A 14,743-nucleotide genomic window follows, 5' to 3' on the forward strand; every position below is an offset into this window, starting at 1 on the left:
TGTGATCAATATGTGGGCTGGCCTGAAGTTATTTGCATAGAAGATGTTGATTGATTATTCTCTGACACATTTCCCTAAATAGTCACAGCAACCATGGTAATGTTTATTATTTTTTATTTCTTAATTTTTACATCTATTAAGCACACTAAACCCGAGGGCGTCAAGATGCTGTCACATTACAAAGTTGCATAATTAGTTCCCTGAGCTGGACTGTGTGTAAGGACACCTTTTTCAACTTCATGTTCTGGAGGTTTGGCAGCAATTTAATTTATTGAAAGCCAAGTTAAACATTGAAGATTGACTAAATTCTATTCATATCGCTTTCAGGCGCATTAGACAGGCTGTCATTACGCCTTTATCTCACTTCTATTTATTTAAAAAGTGATACAAGTCCTATTGGTCATCGCTATTTATATCATCCATGTTGTCGTATATCAAAAAGACTTCCACTATGTAACCTATTAGGGTGAAGGAATCAAAGCTACCTGGATATTGCTCATTATGGTGTCTTAATTCCAATAAATACAACGTATATCCTATGCAATGACTTTCGAAGGAAACAACAATGAGTTATTGCTATTGTTATGTATTCAAGGGTGCCGCCCCAGAGTAGTATACAAACCAGTAGCATGCAGTATTAAATAACCTGTGATTTGGGTGGGTCAGCACAAGATTCAGTGCGCTCGAGGGGAAGACCTGTGCTAGTCTCTAAGACTCTTCTAACAAAGTTAGCCCATTCGTTAACTCACACTGTCTATTCCACTAAATAGGCATGTAGATGCTTATATATTACAGATTTGTGTTATTCCCCCAGTGATAATCCGGCAGATAACCGGCAAACTGGATAACTAAAGTATACACTTTCTATAGGGATAATGAGCACATTACAAGATCCCTCAATAAGACCAACAGCAAGATGACTAACATTAACACTGTTATTTATTTTTCGTTTGGTTTTGATTGAAGCATAATGGCTGCAGCATGTACTTTAACTTGATAGTCTTGAAGATGAGCAGGTTCTGTCTGGTCCTCCCATTTTGTGGCTCAAAGTTCCCCAGATGTGATCTTGTGAAGAAGCCTCCAGTTCAGCTTTGTCAGAATATGAAGTGAATGATCATATTTGATATGTTCTGCATTGTTAATAGCAGTCTTCTGTTTATGAAACGTGCTAAGAATATGTTTCTCCATTATTTGTACATCTTTAGAAATGAAGAATCCAGTCACAAACTCGTTTGCTCTTCAACAGCCAAAAAGGGAGCAAGAAGAAGTGTTGGACCAAGGTATGTGTTTGTGGGTTTATTTGTCATCCATGTAGCTTCAATTTATTGCCGCAAAGATTTGGACATTGTGCAGAAAGCATATTCCTCTCTTGTTTACATGTGTAACTTCTGGTGCCAGTGCGTATGTTCTGTGCCTTTGGCTGACGTGTGCCAGGCTCGGAGCGAAACGTCCCTGTGCTGGGCATGAGCTGACCATTGTGTCTGACATTGCACACACTTGAGTAGAGTTGCATGAGTATCCTTTGAGTGTGTGCATGCTCATCGTTGTGTGTGCTTCACGGTGACTGTGCAGTCAGGTCACCCGCCACTGTCTCATTGTGTGATTTTGGCATCTTCTAACCAGCAATTAATCAAGCCTCTCCATTCCCCTCCTGGTTTAAGACTTTGAAGCATGTTTCACCTTTGTTTGGTGGCGTAGAAAATGGCAGCCTAATGTTAATTCAGGTTGCTAACATTTGTAAATGTTTTTATTGGAATAATAATAATAATAATTTGTGTACTAATATATCACTGAATGTTGGGTTCCTCACAGTTCTAAGAGCTGTAGCGCCAGGTGTTAAACATACTGATTGTACTCCATTTTGTCGCCTTCAGAAGGGTGGCATGCAGAGTCATCCCTGCTGCAGGATTGAAATTTGCAAAGTGCAGGCTGCTCCCATGTCTGAAGCCAGTGCTTGAATCATGACCTATCAACCCAGACTGTAAGATCATCGAAGTTTAGGATTTGTGTACCTCACATTAAGATAGAGAAACCTCTTTTTAAGTGGTCCTTCCAAGTGCAAAGACACGTTCACAGTGACCATGTGAACCCATTATCCTGACCAAAGCCGGTGGCGTCTATCTGCCAGTGGCTATCAGGAAGAACACAAATGGAGTAGTGCTGCTACTAAAAAGCTCAACCCAATTGCATCATCGTGTGAAGCAAAACATTTTAGTTGTATCAGGGAACCTTTGTTATTTCACTGGCTATCAGGAAGTCATTGCTGCTGTTGAGTGTTTTACAGTCCCCTTGGCCGAATGGTGCAGTGGAAAGGGAGCTTGATTTCCTGATTGGATGCTTGTCAGCAGGCTGTTCCTTTAAATCCGCTTTGTAGCTGCGCTTGTTTCTGGCTCCTATTGCCATTGTCCATTCACATGATTGGACTGGATTAGTGCAGTCCCAGGAACCAAAGAAAAGTTGCCCACATTAACATGACAGGTTGGGGCTTTTCACAACCACTTGCTGGAGTAGTACCTGAAAGCATTGTGTGGGACAAACCGTGGGAAGTTATGCATTTTAAAGCACTTTTGGCCAATAACGTTTGGTTGACCACTGCATAACTCACTATATCATAACATTACCCCCACATTAGCACAGAAAACGGGCTCCCTGATCTTTCAGACCAGCCCTTCCAGCATTGCCGCATTGCCCTATGGAGAGTCCAGCACAATGCCACCCCTGACACACACTGATGGTGGCAAGTCCTACGGTTTCAATCCTCATCAGTGCCACTTTCACATGCAGACATACGCCACCGGAGATGACGTTAGCACGAACTATATTTTAAATTCAGTTGAAACCCTGTAGCAAGTAATGTCCTTTCAAAGCCACGTCATAGAGAGCAATTCAATTATGTTCTGCAGATGTTGTCAAAGAAACGGGGTGTCTTTTTTGTGTGGCGCACGTAAGAACGACGTCTGCGTTTGCTCTTGGGCCGCGGCTTCTGCTCGTCCATTGTAAGCATGCTGTTTCTATGGAAACTGCTGCGTCGAGGCGCGGTTCCCTCCCTGCCTGGTGTTTCTTATGTGAAGGCTTTAAAACCTTTGGGGCGAAGTGCTGTGGGAATTTGGCGATGCATTTCTAAATGTCAGGTTTATATTTTCGGCGTTCCTGGAACAAAACGAGGGCTACGTCGTGTTTATTCCCGTTTTTTCTCTTTGCAGTGTGTAAGGGGGTATATTAAGAGCGGGAATGCCCCAGGGATTTCATCTAATCGTTTCCCCGTGCCATCAATTCCTTCCTCTGGCAGGGCAATTGCTCTGGTGGATACACTCAGTGCAAGGCTACACCCAGGGACCATTTTTTATTTTACTGAGTTAAAATAGTGTTTGCTGTGGTGTTTATTGAAACGGTGCGCTATTTCTGATATAGAAACTCTTTTGCTCACTTTCTCCCTTCCCTGGCTGTAGTTTTGTTTCTCAGGCAGTGAAGCATCACCGCTTGCTTCTGGGTGGCACCTTGCCGTCTTGTATCATGGCACAGCAGTTATCTGAACATAGAAGGCATCAGCAGATCTGCCCTCTGCCTTCAAATACATATATATTCATACATATGTATGCTGTCCGAAAAAAGTACAGCATTTTAGAAAATATATTTCACAAAGTGCTTTCCTGAAACTAATGGTATATTTGACAGCTCTGGTGTGAATTCGAATGCATCAGTTACAAATGGATTCAATTGTATTTTGGTAATTGGTTTACATATGTCCGGGGGGGGGGGGGGTTCAGTTGTGTGGGGGGGATTGCTGGTTATACCAAATGCAGCCATTAGACACCAATTTACCAATTCCAGTATGCAACTGTATTCAAGTGGTATTTCAATCATAGCAGTTCACTAGATGTGGAAACCCCATATGCCAGCATCTGCATCCTGTAAAACCCATTTATAACTGGCCATCCTGAATTACTGCCGGTGAAAAACCTGCGATGCCTAGGTTGGCATCGAGGAATTCTTCACCCAGATAGATTTGGTTTTTAAGTTGGTTCAATTGAAGCATTCTGAAAGAAAATCTCACAGCAGTGATTCCCTGAACAGGACTGTTTGATAAATCAATACAGTGGATTGTTCGAGGTGGGATTCTCTCACCAATTCCCTCAAGCATATTAGACCTAATGGGGTGCCTACCCCTTAGTCATTTGTGGGAAGGAGGAGGGATGTGACTATCTGGAATGTAGCTCATAAACATCTCTATACATCCTCACGCATAATCTTCTTCCCTTAGTTGCCGAAGGGGAAATGACACACCCAGCCCTTATGGGCCGCATCCCGCAGTCAGTAGGTCTTTAGGGGTTATTTTTGGCTGATAAGAACATTCTGACTCTACATGGATAAGGCCCCTTCACCACCAAAGGCGCTCAACTAGATGAGTGCCACCATCGCCTCATCAATGTTTTCTAACCTGGACATTAAACCATTAGCAGAGGCTGGAGTTTAAGGTACAGGGTGTGGCAAAAAAGACACAAACTCTGCATATATATATATATATATATAATATATATATATATCATATATATATAATCGGTGCTTCAGCTCAAGCTCATATTTATGGAATCGGGGTGATTACCTGCTGAGCTCAGTGAAAACTGAAGATTCACGTCTGTGGCTGTAGATTGCTGAATGAGGGGTGTTGTGGGAGTTTAGGAATAGCACATCTACCTAAACCCCTTTGCTCTTCTCCACTTGCGCTCCTCCAATTCTACTCTTCAGGCATGCCTCTGGGCAGATTCCTGAGGGATCTTCAGGGGATTCATGGTTGCTTCTACATACTGGCAGTTCAAGGTAGCTGGCTAGCGGAACAGCATTAAGAGGAAGCAAAGGGGATCTAGATTTGCCTGTATGTGGCAATTGTGACTCCCATTGCAAAGAAGGATGGCAACATGGTACGTTACCTAAGATTACATGAATCCCTGCACCAGCCCTGATGTGATGTGGTCACTCAGCCTGTTGCATTGTGCAGCTATTTCTGCAGGCTCAGAGATGCCTTGGGCCCTCAGGTGATGTATAAGGCCTCCTGCCTCCTCTTATTTGTTTGGGCGATTTGGGTTCTTTGGTTAAGATTCCTTTTCTGGTTGCTAGCACTTCAAAAACAACTGAAAATTCAAAAAGTACCAGGAAATAAAGAATGACTCTGAGCCACTCCGAAGGAATACCGGATAGCACTTCCAGCTGGTGTGCAAAAGATTTACAGGACCTACTGATAGTGTCAGTCCGTGTGTCCCACATCTTAAATATATGAAGACAGGCTCCTATCCACTTGTCTCCTTATCATGAATGCTTGCTCTGGGATATTGGAACTCCCTGAGACACAGGATTCGACAGTAGATGCCCATAACTTTTCCAAGTGCAATTTTTTTAAAAGGCTGGTAAAATGGCTGGTTCTTCTGTAAAAATGCTGCAAATGATTCTGGAGAAATTGCAAATGCTTCTGCATAGTTCCTCAATGACACAAAAAAAAGTATTTCCTGACTTCCAAATGTTTCTTATGAAGAAATATGAAGGTTAGAGTATCATGTCTACGGGCAACTCAAGAAAATAATTATATTTAAAAGGCAACATGAACATGTTGATGGAGGTTGGGGTATGTCCCTGTCTAACTTCAACACCAACGAACCAATCTATACTCGAAAATCATGCTTGGGAAGTTGGGCAAATGAACTAGGCAGTGGGAAAGGAGCTGGGAGAGCAGCCCACAGTGGCTCACAAGGCCTAGAAGGATATCTCACACTTTTTAGATGCCTGCTGTGTGTAAATGACCATTCTTACTCACACTGCCCCATGCAAATCCCAGTGCCACTGGTTGCAGTGTTAAAAACGTCCATCCCTTTCTACAGAATGAAAATATTAGCTGGGGACTGACATGAAAATAACCAGATAAGTACAATGAAACTGAAACTATGATCTCTCAGTATGCTACCATCGGTTCAGACTGGTCATGCAAGGCCCAGAGATAGCAATGCAAGAATCATGCGGGCGCCTGCACCTCTCCCTAAAGAGGAAAGGTGCTTGCACTGTGTTCAATGCAGAAATAAAGTCATAACGTTTGAAAGCCACTGAGGTTGAGAGATTTCCCAACAATGTAAATTAATTTGGGAAGATGTTTGCAAAACATAACAGTACACGACTCCCCTCAGGGTCGGTCAGGGTTGACTGTTGGGGACATCGATTGTAGCATTGTAGCTGCGGAGGAAACCTCCACGTCTTGCACGAAAGCTATTCAACACAAAAAACCTGCCCACCTTTGTTGTCTAAATCCCTTATTGAGTTGTGTTGGTTGTGTTTTATTTGTACAGAGCAAATGCAATGCTCGCTGTGTATTAGTTATAGTCTTTTGTTAACATCATGGTTATGTACTAAAATCCCTTCATTACCAATACCCTATGCCATAGCTCTCATCTTACAAAAATATAAACCGTCGTCTACGTGATTGCAAAAGACACTGGTTCTGTCTAACGTCCACAAAAGCAATAGGACACCTCTCATATGTATATAGTTCCCCTAGTCTCTGCAGGTTCTATGTTGCCCCTCATTTAATCAGAGCTGTTTTCCTCCCCGACGTGTTTGTCCTGATTGTGATTTAGAGTCTTTCCTTAAGGGAGAGCACTCTGTGATGGAACATTCAATCACTGGTATGCTACACTGGACAAAGCGAGCATGAGATGATGTCAGCCTTGCAACCTCTTCTGTGCTTCGTTCTGTGGCATTCTACAAGCTACAAAATAGGATGGGGGAAGAAATGAAGGAAATGACAAAAACCCCATAACCACATCCCTGTGTACACTAGTTTCGGCTGAACCCACCAGCCATTACATGTAATGGTAGTTGTTGAAAAAGCTGCTGTTAGTGCAAGTCCTGCTGCTTTTAAATGGTTTTGTGACACATGTATACGTTCCTCAAGATTTGCCTGCAGGCCTTGGAGAAGCAATGAAAAAACGAAAATCACTATGACTCAATAAATACTCCACTGCTCAGAGATGGCTCAAAGATGTATATATGAATTCTTTGAGCCCTAGGGCTGTCCCTCTTTCTTTGGTCTGAAAGCACCATTCCTCCCTCTCCCAGACGTCCCTACTCCCCAGTTTAGTATATACGGACGACCCCACACTACATCTGAGTTCTTACTAGTGCTACAAGTGAAGACCGAAAGGAGAACGCTTTCTCTATCTAAAATCCCTCAGGAACGTCCTAGTCTGTCCCTAAACTATCTATAAGTTCATGATCTAAAATGAATAGGGGATTGTGCCTTAGAAACTCTGCACGATTTGGTCTCTTTTCTATCATGCTGAAGTACTCCTCTCCCTCTTTTCCTGATGTTCTCCTCTCACTACTCTCCTCCCACAGCTTAACCTGCTTTAAATACGTTCTGTATCTTCCTCCTCTGTCCCTCTGATGTCTCCCATTCCTTCTAAGCCTCACCTCCACCCTTTGAGGTTATTCCTTTCTGTACAACGCCCCGACTCCCTCCTCCACTCTGCTACTCCCTCCTCCTCACTACTACTCCTCCAACACACCTCTACTCAAACGCCATCCTTGCACAATCACTTCACATTGACTCCCTACACTTCCTCTCTTAAACACACTTGCCCCTCTTTCACACAAATTCACAGCACAGGACCCCTTGCAATCACTTAGCAATGCCTCACCTGCTCCAAAAAGTGCCTGCACAATCCACTGCTTCAAACATCCTCCTGCTGGTCTCTTGGTCTGTCACCTCCTGTGACCTCACCTGAACCACCCACACTTTCATGTTTCCTGTTGTCATTCTTATACCGCTCCCTTTCTCCTGATTGGATCTCTGTCCATGACCAATCTGTCCCAATCAGAGGTTGTTACAGACAAGGAAATCTTTATATGGCCTTTAAGCCCTCCCCTTTTTCTCCGCGGGGTGCTTTCGCAGATTGGCAATAGTGTTCCAGTTCGTGTTAGGGGGCTCTGGCCTACCCGCACCTGAGGTAAGTTATTTCTTGGTATCTTTGGCGGTCTAGGGAGTCGTGCCAGTTCCCTTTCTAGGTGAGACATGTGTGGTGTGGCCGCGTAAGTACTGTATCTCTGCGGTTTGCTTGTTACTTCTCTCCTTTTGGAACCTGTACACCCTTGCATAGTGTGTGCCATCCGCTGTGCCGCCCTTTGGTTCTCTCATTGCGGACTCCGTTGTCTGGTAGAGTGTCCTATTTCTGCGGTGTGGTGTGCTGATGTTTCCATTTTTAGTGAGCACTCTTCCCCTTTATTTTGGTAATTTTATGAAAAGAGAAAAAGCACTTGGCAAGCATTTTGGGTGACAGGCATGGGGTGATGCACATGGGTACTGCCCACATACAAATTTGCACATGGGTAGGGGAAGGAATGTGGCCCTCCCAATTTCCACTGTCCTGTCTGAGGTAGGACTGGCACTGGATTTCTCCCTGGTAAGCCTCTAGGTTTCTGCACTGAAGATTGAGGACTCAAAGCTAGATGGAATGTGTGTCTAGAACATTATCCCATCACACCGTAAGGAGTGGCTGGGCACACTCTCATTGTCTTGTCCTGGGAGTTCGCTTGGTGAACTCAGTTCCTGCAGATGGCGTGAGTCGAATCAACCTGGAATAATCACTCCTTTCCTTTCTAGTCTGATATAGAAATATGTGCCTTTTCAACCCTTCTACTCTCACATGAAACTCCTACAAGACTGTCTTGGTTTTTTCTTAAAATTAAATTGAATTTCACAATGTCTCCTATTTAAAATGTATAGACGCCCTGCTCCTGTATTTTTTGTCTGTAGTCATATCATTTAGAAACCTCTAATTATCACTTGTACTCTAATAGTAGCACTTGCAGGGCTATATTTTTCTTTTTCGATAAACGACTTTCGTTAGTGTAACCTATTCAGGTGTCAAGTCCCACGCATATTTCTCGAATCCTGTGATCCATAACCCCTCACGAACACTACAATGAAAGGTCCTGGGGGGAAGAGGGGAGGTGGCTGATTTCAGATTAGCTTGTATGATGCCATTGTGTCCCTTCCTTAAGATAGATGAACTGCTCTATGCTCGTGTGAGATCTTGTGCAGTCATTGCTGGGTGTGGCTTGGATCTACTGTATCACTGTCTATCTAAATGATTCTGGCAGATGGGCCAACTGCATGATCTGCGCCATCTGAGGGGCTGTGGTAACGCGATTTATAATGCAACTCTCTTGTACAGTAACAAGTGCACACGTTGTGTATGGTTTTCCAGTGTACCGTAGGTATGTGATGAGATACACTACGGTTGTGTGATTGCAATTAGTTTGTTGTTTCTGTATCCAAGGCTGGTGCAGGTCAATATCTGTCTATTGTAGAGAAATAGCTTTTTTTAAATATTGAAGACAGATAAGTGAATCTGGCCATGCATACCAAGTTGTCATTGGCTTCTTGCAAATTTCCTACGTCCACTAACCTGCTTATCGTGTGCTCCTTTCTTCGTTTGTCTCACAAATGCTTGTGACTGAATCTATTATATCTTAATAGGCAATCCGTGCTCTTCATGTACCCTCAGCCCTATAGTTCAATACCTTCATTATGGATGGTCAAGTCCATGAAATGCTAATGCTGAGTGTGGACGTTGTAGGTGGACTTGAGTTATGAGTTCAATTTATTTTGCCAGGTACAAAAGATACAAAAAACGCTTGCGTACGCCTCGTTGCCTTTCCACAATATGCCTACATCATTATGTATAATTTGCGTTTGCATTTCCTTGAAACATCCAACAAATCCGTTTGCCGCACTAGGAGCCATGGTTGCCCAATTGCCATTTGTCTATTGAATTCGAAAGACATTTTGTCAGTGTGCCATTTGATTAAGTTGTTGAGAATTCCATTTACCCTCTCAGGGTATTTATAGTGAGTGTACTGTCCTTGAGATCGGCTTTCAACTAGGGGATTTCAAGAAAGAATCATGTAAAACAGAATTGATCCCAAATAATTTTCGTCTCTGTGAATTCGTCAGGCTCTTACCAATTTTCGGTAGAATATAGAAGATAGTGATTTTTCTGTGTACCACAAAGTCAGTGTCCAGGTATGACATCATCTCTGATCAGATGCTTCTGCAACCTTTGTGGTAATTTCCTTCTGTAATTCCACTGCAGTGTCCGGAGTATCACATAGTTGTGTATATCCATTAACAATTACACACTCATTGATGTATTGTTCTCTGGCTGCAATAACCTTTTTCAATGTATATATTATGACAACGGCCCCTGCCGGGTACTAAGAAATTTAGTGGGTTAGCTAGGAGGCCGGGTACATCCTGATGCCAGTGTATGATGGACCAAAGGGATGGCATGGGAGGATCCCTTGCCACCCTTCCTTTTTCCCCTTCAAAAGGCAGGGGGAAACCCTCTGAAGGAAAATTGTTTTTTGTATCTCCTAAGAGGCACAAGTTGGGCTGGGGGCAGCTGTTTTCATACATTTCCCATGTCCTCAAAGGCCCGTTTTTCATGAATTCAGGAAGCTGATACGATCACTGATACTATCCTTTTAAAAGAGTAAAGCTATGAGGCTGAAAACAAACTGGTGTCGTATAATTCTTTTTCCTCTGATTTTAACAGGGGAGCCCTGTACAGGCATCAGGGGCACTCTGGAGATTTCTGTGGACTCGCTCAGAGAGTCGTTGAACATATCTAGCTGGTAAGATAGCTCAGCGGGTTAAGTGCTCACTGCTGCAATCTGTGTGTGATATGCAGGTCGCAGGTTCAAGTCCCTATACGGCTAACTCAGCCTTTGATTGATTGACTGTTTATTTGTATAGCGCTTATACACAATGTGTTTCAAAACACTTCAAGGAGGGAGGGAACATGGGAGAATACAATTACATTCTTACAAAGTCCTTGAAACAATTTAGAATGTGAAAAATAACTATCAGCCTGGCAACATTTCTGATAGTGCAAGAAACAATTAAGGAGAAAAAAAGGGGGGAGGCAGAGTGAGACAAAACCAGCAGTAACATTACTATGCCTGACGACAATTGATGTAGTGCATGAAATAACGAGAGATGGGGGGGGGTGTGGGTAGAGGGAGGAGGAGAAGAACAACAAGCGACTATCAAAATAGGTCAGACAACAATTCAGAATAGTGTTGGAGGGGAGTGGGAGGAAACACACAGAGTCAAGTGAAAAAATAATGCGGCCATATTTGAAATGGCAAATTAACACAGGCAGGACTGCAAGATGCCCAAAGCAGGGGAAACCAAGGCAGTGGGGAGAAGATTACTCAAGTTCTGAGTTACTTACATCCTTCTGAGGTCGATAAATGAGTGCCAACTCTAGTTGGGTGATCTTGTATGTATATATGTTCTATGTAAAGCGTTTAGGCTTAAGCGCTATATAAAAAGAGTACCCGGCGGAGATGGGGGGGCAGTGGCAGCCTCCCAGCCAATGAGGAGACTTGGAACTTCTTCCCTCGCGGGGAATCAGGTAAGTGTGCTACCCACCCCAGTTTTCCAGATATTGAAGGCTTACCCTCCCCACTTAACCTTCTGCTGCATTGTCCCTCGCTGGCTGTGATTAGCTGCCATGGAAAGTGAGAAGGGGCTTTGGTCGGGCTTGTAACTTTCGCCCCCGGGGCATTACCAGATTGGTAAGCCCCTACCCTCAGGTTCGATTGCTTCAATAACACATAATTATCATCATATCTGTATAGCTCGCTCAGCGAGTCTGCACTGACTGTGGCACATTGCATCCCCCCCCCTTCCCTCGACACTCTCACGGCAGGGCCACACCAACATCAAGAGTTCCTATCAGTTTCCTGTAAGATTCACATAGCAAGAACGCTGGATGAAACTGTGGACATTTCAAAATGCTTTTTCTCAACTCACCTTTCCCTGATAGTATTGCCTGCTGCAACCACACACTCTAACGGATTACCAGCACATAGGGATCGAGGGTTTGAAAGTGGTGCATCACTGTTTTAGGCTTGATTGTACCTCCAGCCCTAAATCCTCCCAAAAGGCTCTGGGAAGGAATCGGGGGGGTAAAAAAGCCACATTCAGTAGGTTTGAGAGTTTTGAGGCAGGATGTTGAAGTTTGGAGACAGAAGCTGGGAGCAAGGATTGTACCTTGAGCTGGATGGCTGAAGGGCAGCAAAAGCATAAGCAAGAGCTGGAGACTATCCGGAGGGGAGGAAAGTGAGTACCAAGAGGTGGAAAGAGAGAACATCATTGTGAAGAGATTAAAGAAGAAAGAGCTTATTCGAGGGGACTCTTTAGAGCAAAGTAGGTGCATGAAGGGATGACGAAAGTGGAGAGGTTTGGAGACAGTTGGAAAATAGTATTTTTGAAGAAAGAATCTATCCAAAGGGGGAAGAAGGTAGCAGAAACAGGAGACACATATTGGTGAAAAGTTGAAGAGGAATGGTTACCCAAAGGGCAGAAGAAGGGAAGACAGACGGTGAGAGGGAGACGGACGAAAGGTGGAGGAGAAAGAATATATATGTAGAAGAACAGAACATGGAGAGACTGGTAAGGGAGTTGGCAAGAACAATGAGGGGAGAAAAGTGAGATGGTGAGTGGCCATCAGGAAAGGGAGGAACAAAGGCGACGCCTCTGGGCATGTATAAACCTAATAGAGGGGAAGGATAGCACAGTTGGTCACCCTCACAACATACCACCCTCTACCAGCCCGCCTCATGAGTGTTGAAGAACTGCTTGACCTCCATGGTAGATCTCTGGATATTAGCGTGGGCCTCAAAGAGCCAGGGAAGAGGCTAGAGCCAGGCTTTATGAACACAGACGCACTTGGGCTGTCAGATGAGAACTTGGTGACAGGAAAGATCTGCGAAGCAGAGTGTGTGGTAAACTTAAATGGCTCAAATTATCCATTTAAGTTTACCACCCTTCTCAGATCTTTTCTGAGATCGGACGGGAAAAAGTGAGCTTTCTACAATGGGGTGAGTTTGATTGACATTCTAAGCAGTTTGTGGGGGGAGTAAATGAACAGTCAGTGGGGACAATAAATACATGGGTGGACATACATAAAGGACAACCAACATTAGACATGTTTAAGTGAATGTAGGCGGTACGGCCAGCTGCTTTAGGGGTGTGGCCATGATGGATGAAGTGCTTGCTTGGCGGCAGTAGAAAGTGAGGGACAGAGGCAAGGTAGAGGCTTGGGGGAACTGTTTGCTCTAAGGGAGATGACAAGACATATAAACCAGATTTCTAACTATGCCACATGTAGGTGTGAGTTGTGCGTCCTCAGATGTGTGTTTCTCTGCTTTCTGGTAGTCGTAGTTTTGCTTTCGCTCATAAATGCTGAGCTGCAAGTGACACAATGCAAGAAAAGGGGGCATGATTGGGTGTGCTATTCACATGTGACTAGGGGGTGACTTGAGATGGTTATAGTTTGCTGTGGAGTGGTTTTACTACGAATAAAGGTCACTCGTTGTTTTAATTATTTTATTTAAAACTGAAAAGCATCAAGTATTGAATTATTTTGATTCAAATATGCAGTTTTGCAAATAAAAGTGATATTTCTTTTGCTTTTTCTACAAGCAGGCATCTTTGTATGTTTTTAAAAGTATTTAGCTGGTCTTTTCTTTCACAGATTAACCAATCGGTTGATGGGTGATCTGTGTTAGGAACGTGGCTTTAAATGCATATGTCCCCTCACAGTTAACAAACTTCACATTAGCAAGTTTCCTGAAGATTTTCAATGTTGCATATTAAAGGGTCACGAGAAGAAGAACTTGACCCCCTGACCGAGGTACATTTAGTTGCTGCCTGCTGGGCCACCCTTATCTGACAGTAGGACTGTAGATCACTCTCCCCACCCCCACTCCCCCCAACAGAATTAAACTGTAGTCGATAGCAAGGTGGGAAGCCTAGTCAAGCCAGCTCTGGTCATAATGAATACCTTCAAATGTGACATGAGCCTGTTAATCCAAGACTAGACAGACATGGGCGGCGTGGAACAGCGCATGCGCTCCCCCCACCCATCAAAACTACCCCTCTATGCCTCCTTGTGAAGTCTGGCACATGAATTTGTGATGTCAGTCATTGGTGGTGAAAGAGGACCCACGTCACCACCTTCTGGTGCCCCGAGACCTGCTGAAGGAAGAGTTCACCTCCTTTCTATCGCTGTTCCCATCCAGTTACCCTCCACAGAAGAGGAGTCTTCTCCCATCAGTATCCCGGCTGCCCCCTTGGCCTGAGGGGGTGTTTGCGGTGCCCATACACAAGGGTTCATATTATCATGCGCACACCAATCTGCAACTCCACCCATGACAGGCTGATAGATGATAACCTATATCTGCCCGCGCTCTTATTAGGAAGCGTATTCTGATCTGTCACAGCGCCAGTTCCCGCCTTGCGTTAGGGTGCAGTCGGTATTGTGCTTGATGGATGGGTTCAATAAACACAGACTGGCTGCTGCAGCTCGTGCATCACTGTGTATCTGTGGACTCGGAGCGCACGGCCCCGCCATTGGGAAATGCTATCTTCCGCAGTGCGCTGCGGAGAGGCCCCGCTGATTAAAATAGATGGCTGCTTAGGAGTTTATTTCTGGGCTGTGCTATCTAGTCGGGCACGTATCTGAAATATGCCAGCGATTCTGGAAACTTTTGATAAGGTAACCTTCAGATACCATGGCGGGAGCAAAAAACTACACTCTATTCTGGAGTTTCCTCGCGGTCGGTCTTTCCAGTTGGCGCTTCTGTGTCCCTGTCAGCAGCTTGTTGGATGGGAGATGCCCACAGTCAT

The 14,743-nt window shown here is 44.2% G+C and overlaps 1 protein-coding gene across 4 annotated transcripts in view; it reads left to right on the forward strand.

Moving 5' to 3' along the window:
- Positions 1-14,743, forward strand: part of PAM (peptidylglycine alpha-amidating monooxygenase) — a 1,287,650-nt gene that overhangs the window by 790,531 nt on the left and 482,376 nt on the right. For all 4 annotated transcript variants that reach the window (XM_069625460.1, XM_069625461.1, XM_069625463.1 and 1 more), the window contains one exon: positions 1,206-1,280. In XM_069625460.1, the coding sequence (XP_069481561.1) occupies positions 1,206-1,280 (75 nt within the window). The remainder of the gene's footprint in view (positions 1-1,205; positions 1,281-14,743) is intronic.

This window comes from Ambystoma mexicanum, chromosome 6p (genome assembly GCF_040938575.1).
Source record: "Ambystoma mexicanum isolate Mex_15411 chromosome 6p, UKY_AmexF1_1, whole genome shotgun sequence".
NCBI classification, from domain to species: domain Eukaryota; kingdom Metazoa; phylum Chordata; class Amphibia; order Caudata; family Ambystomatidae; genus Ambystoma; species Ambystoma mexicanum.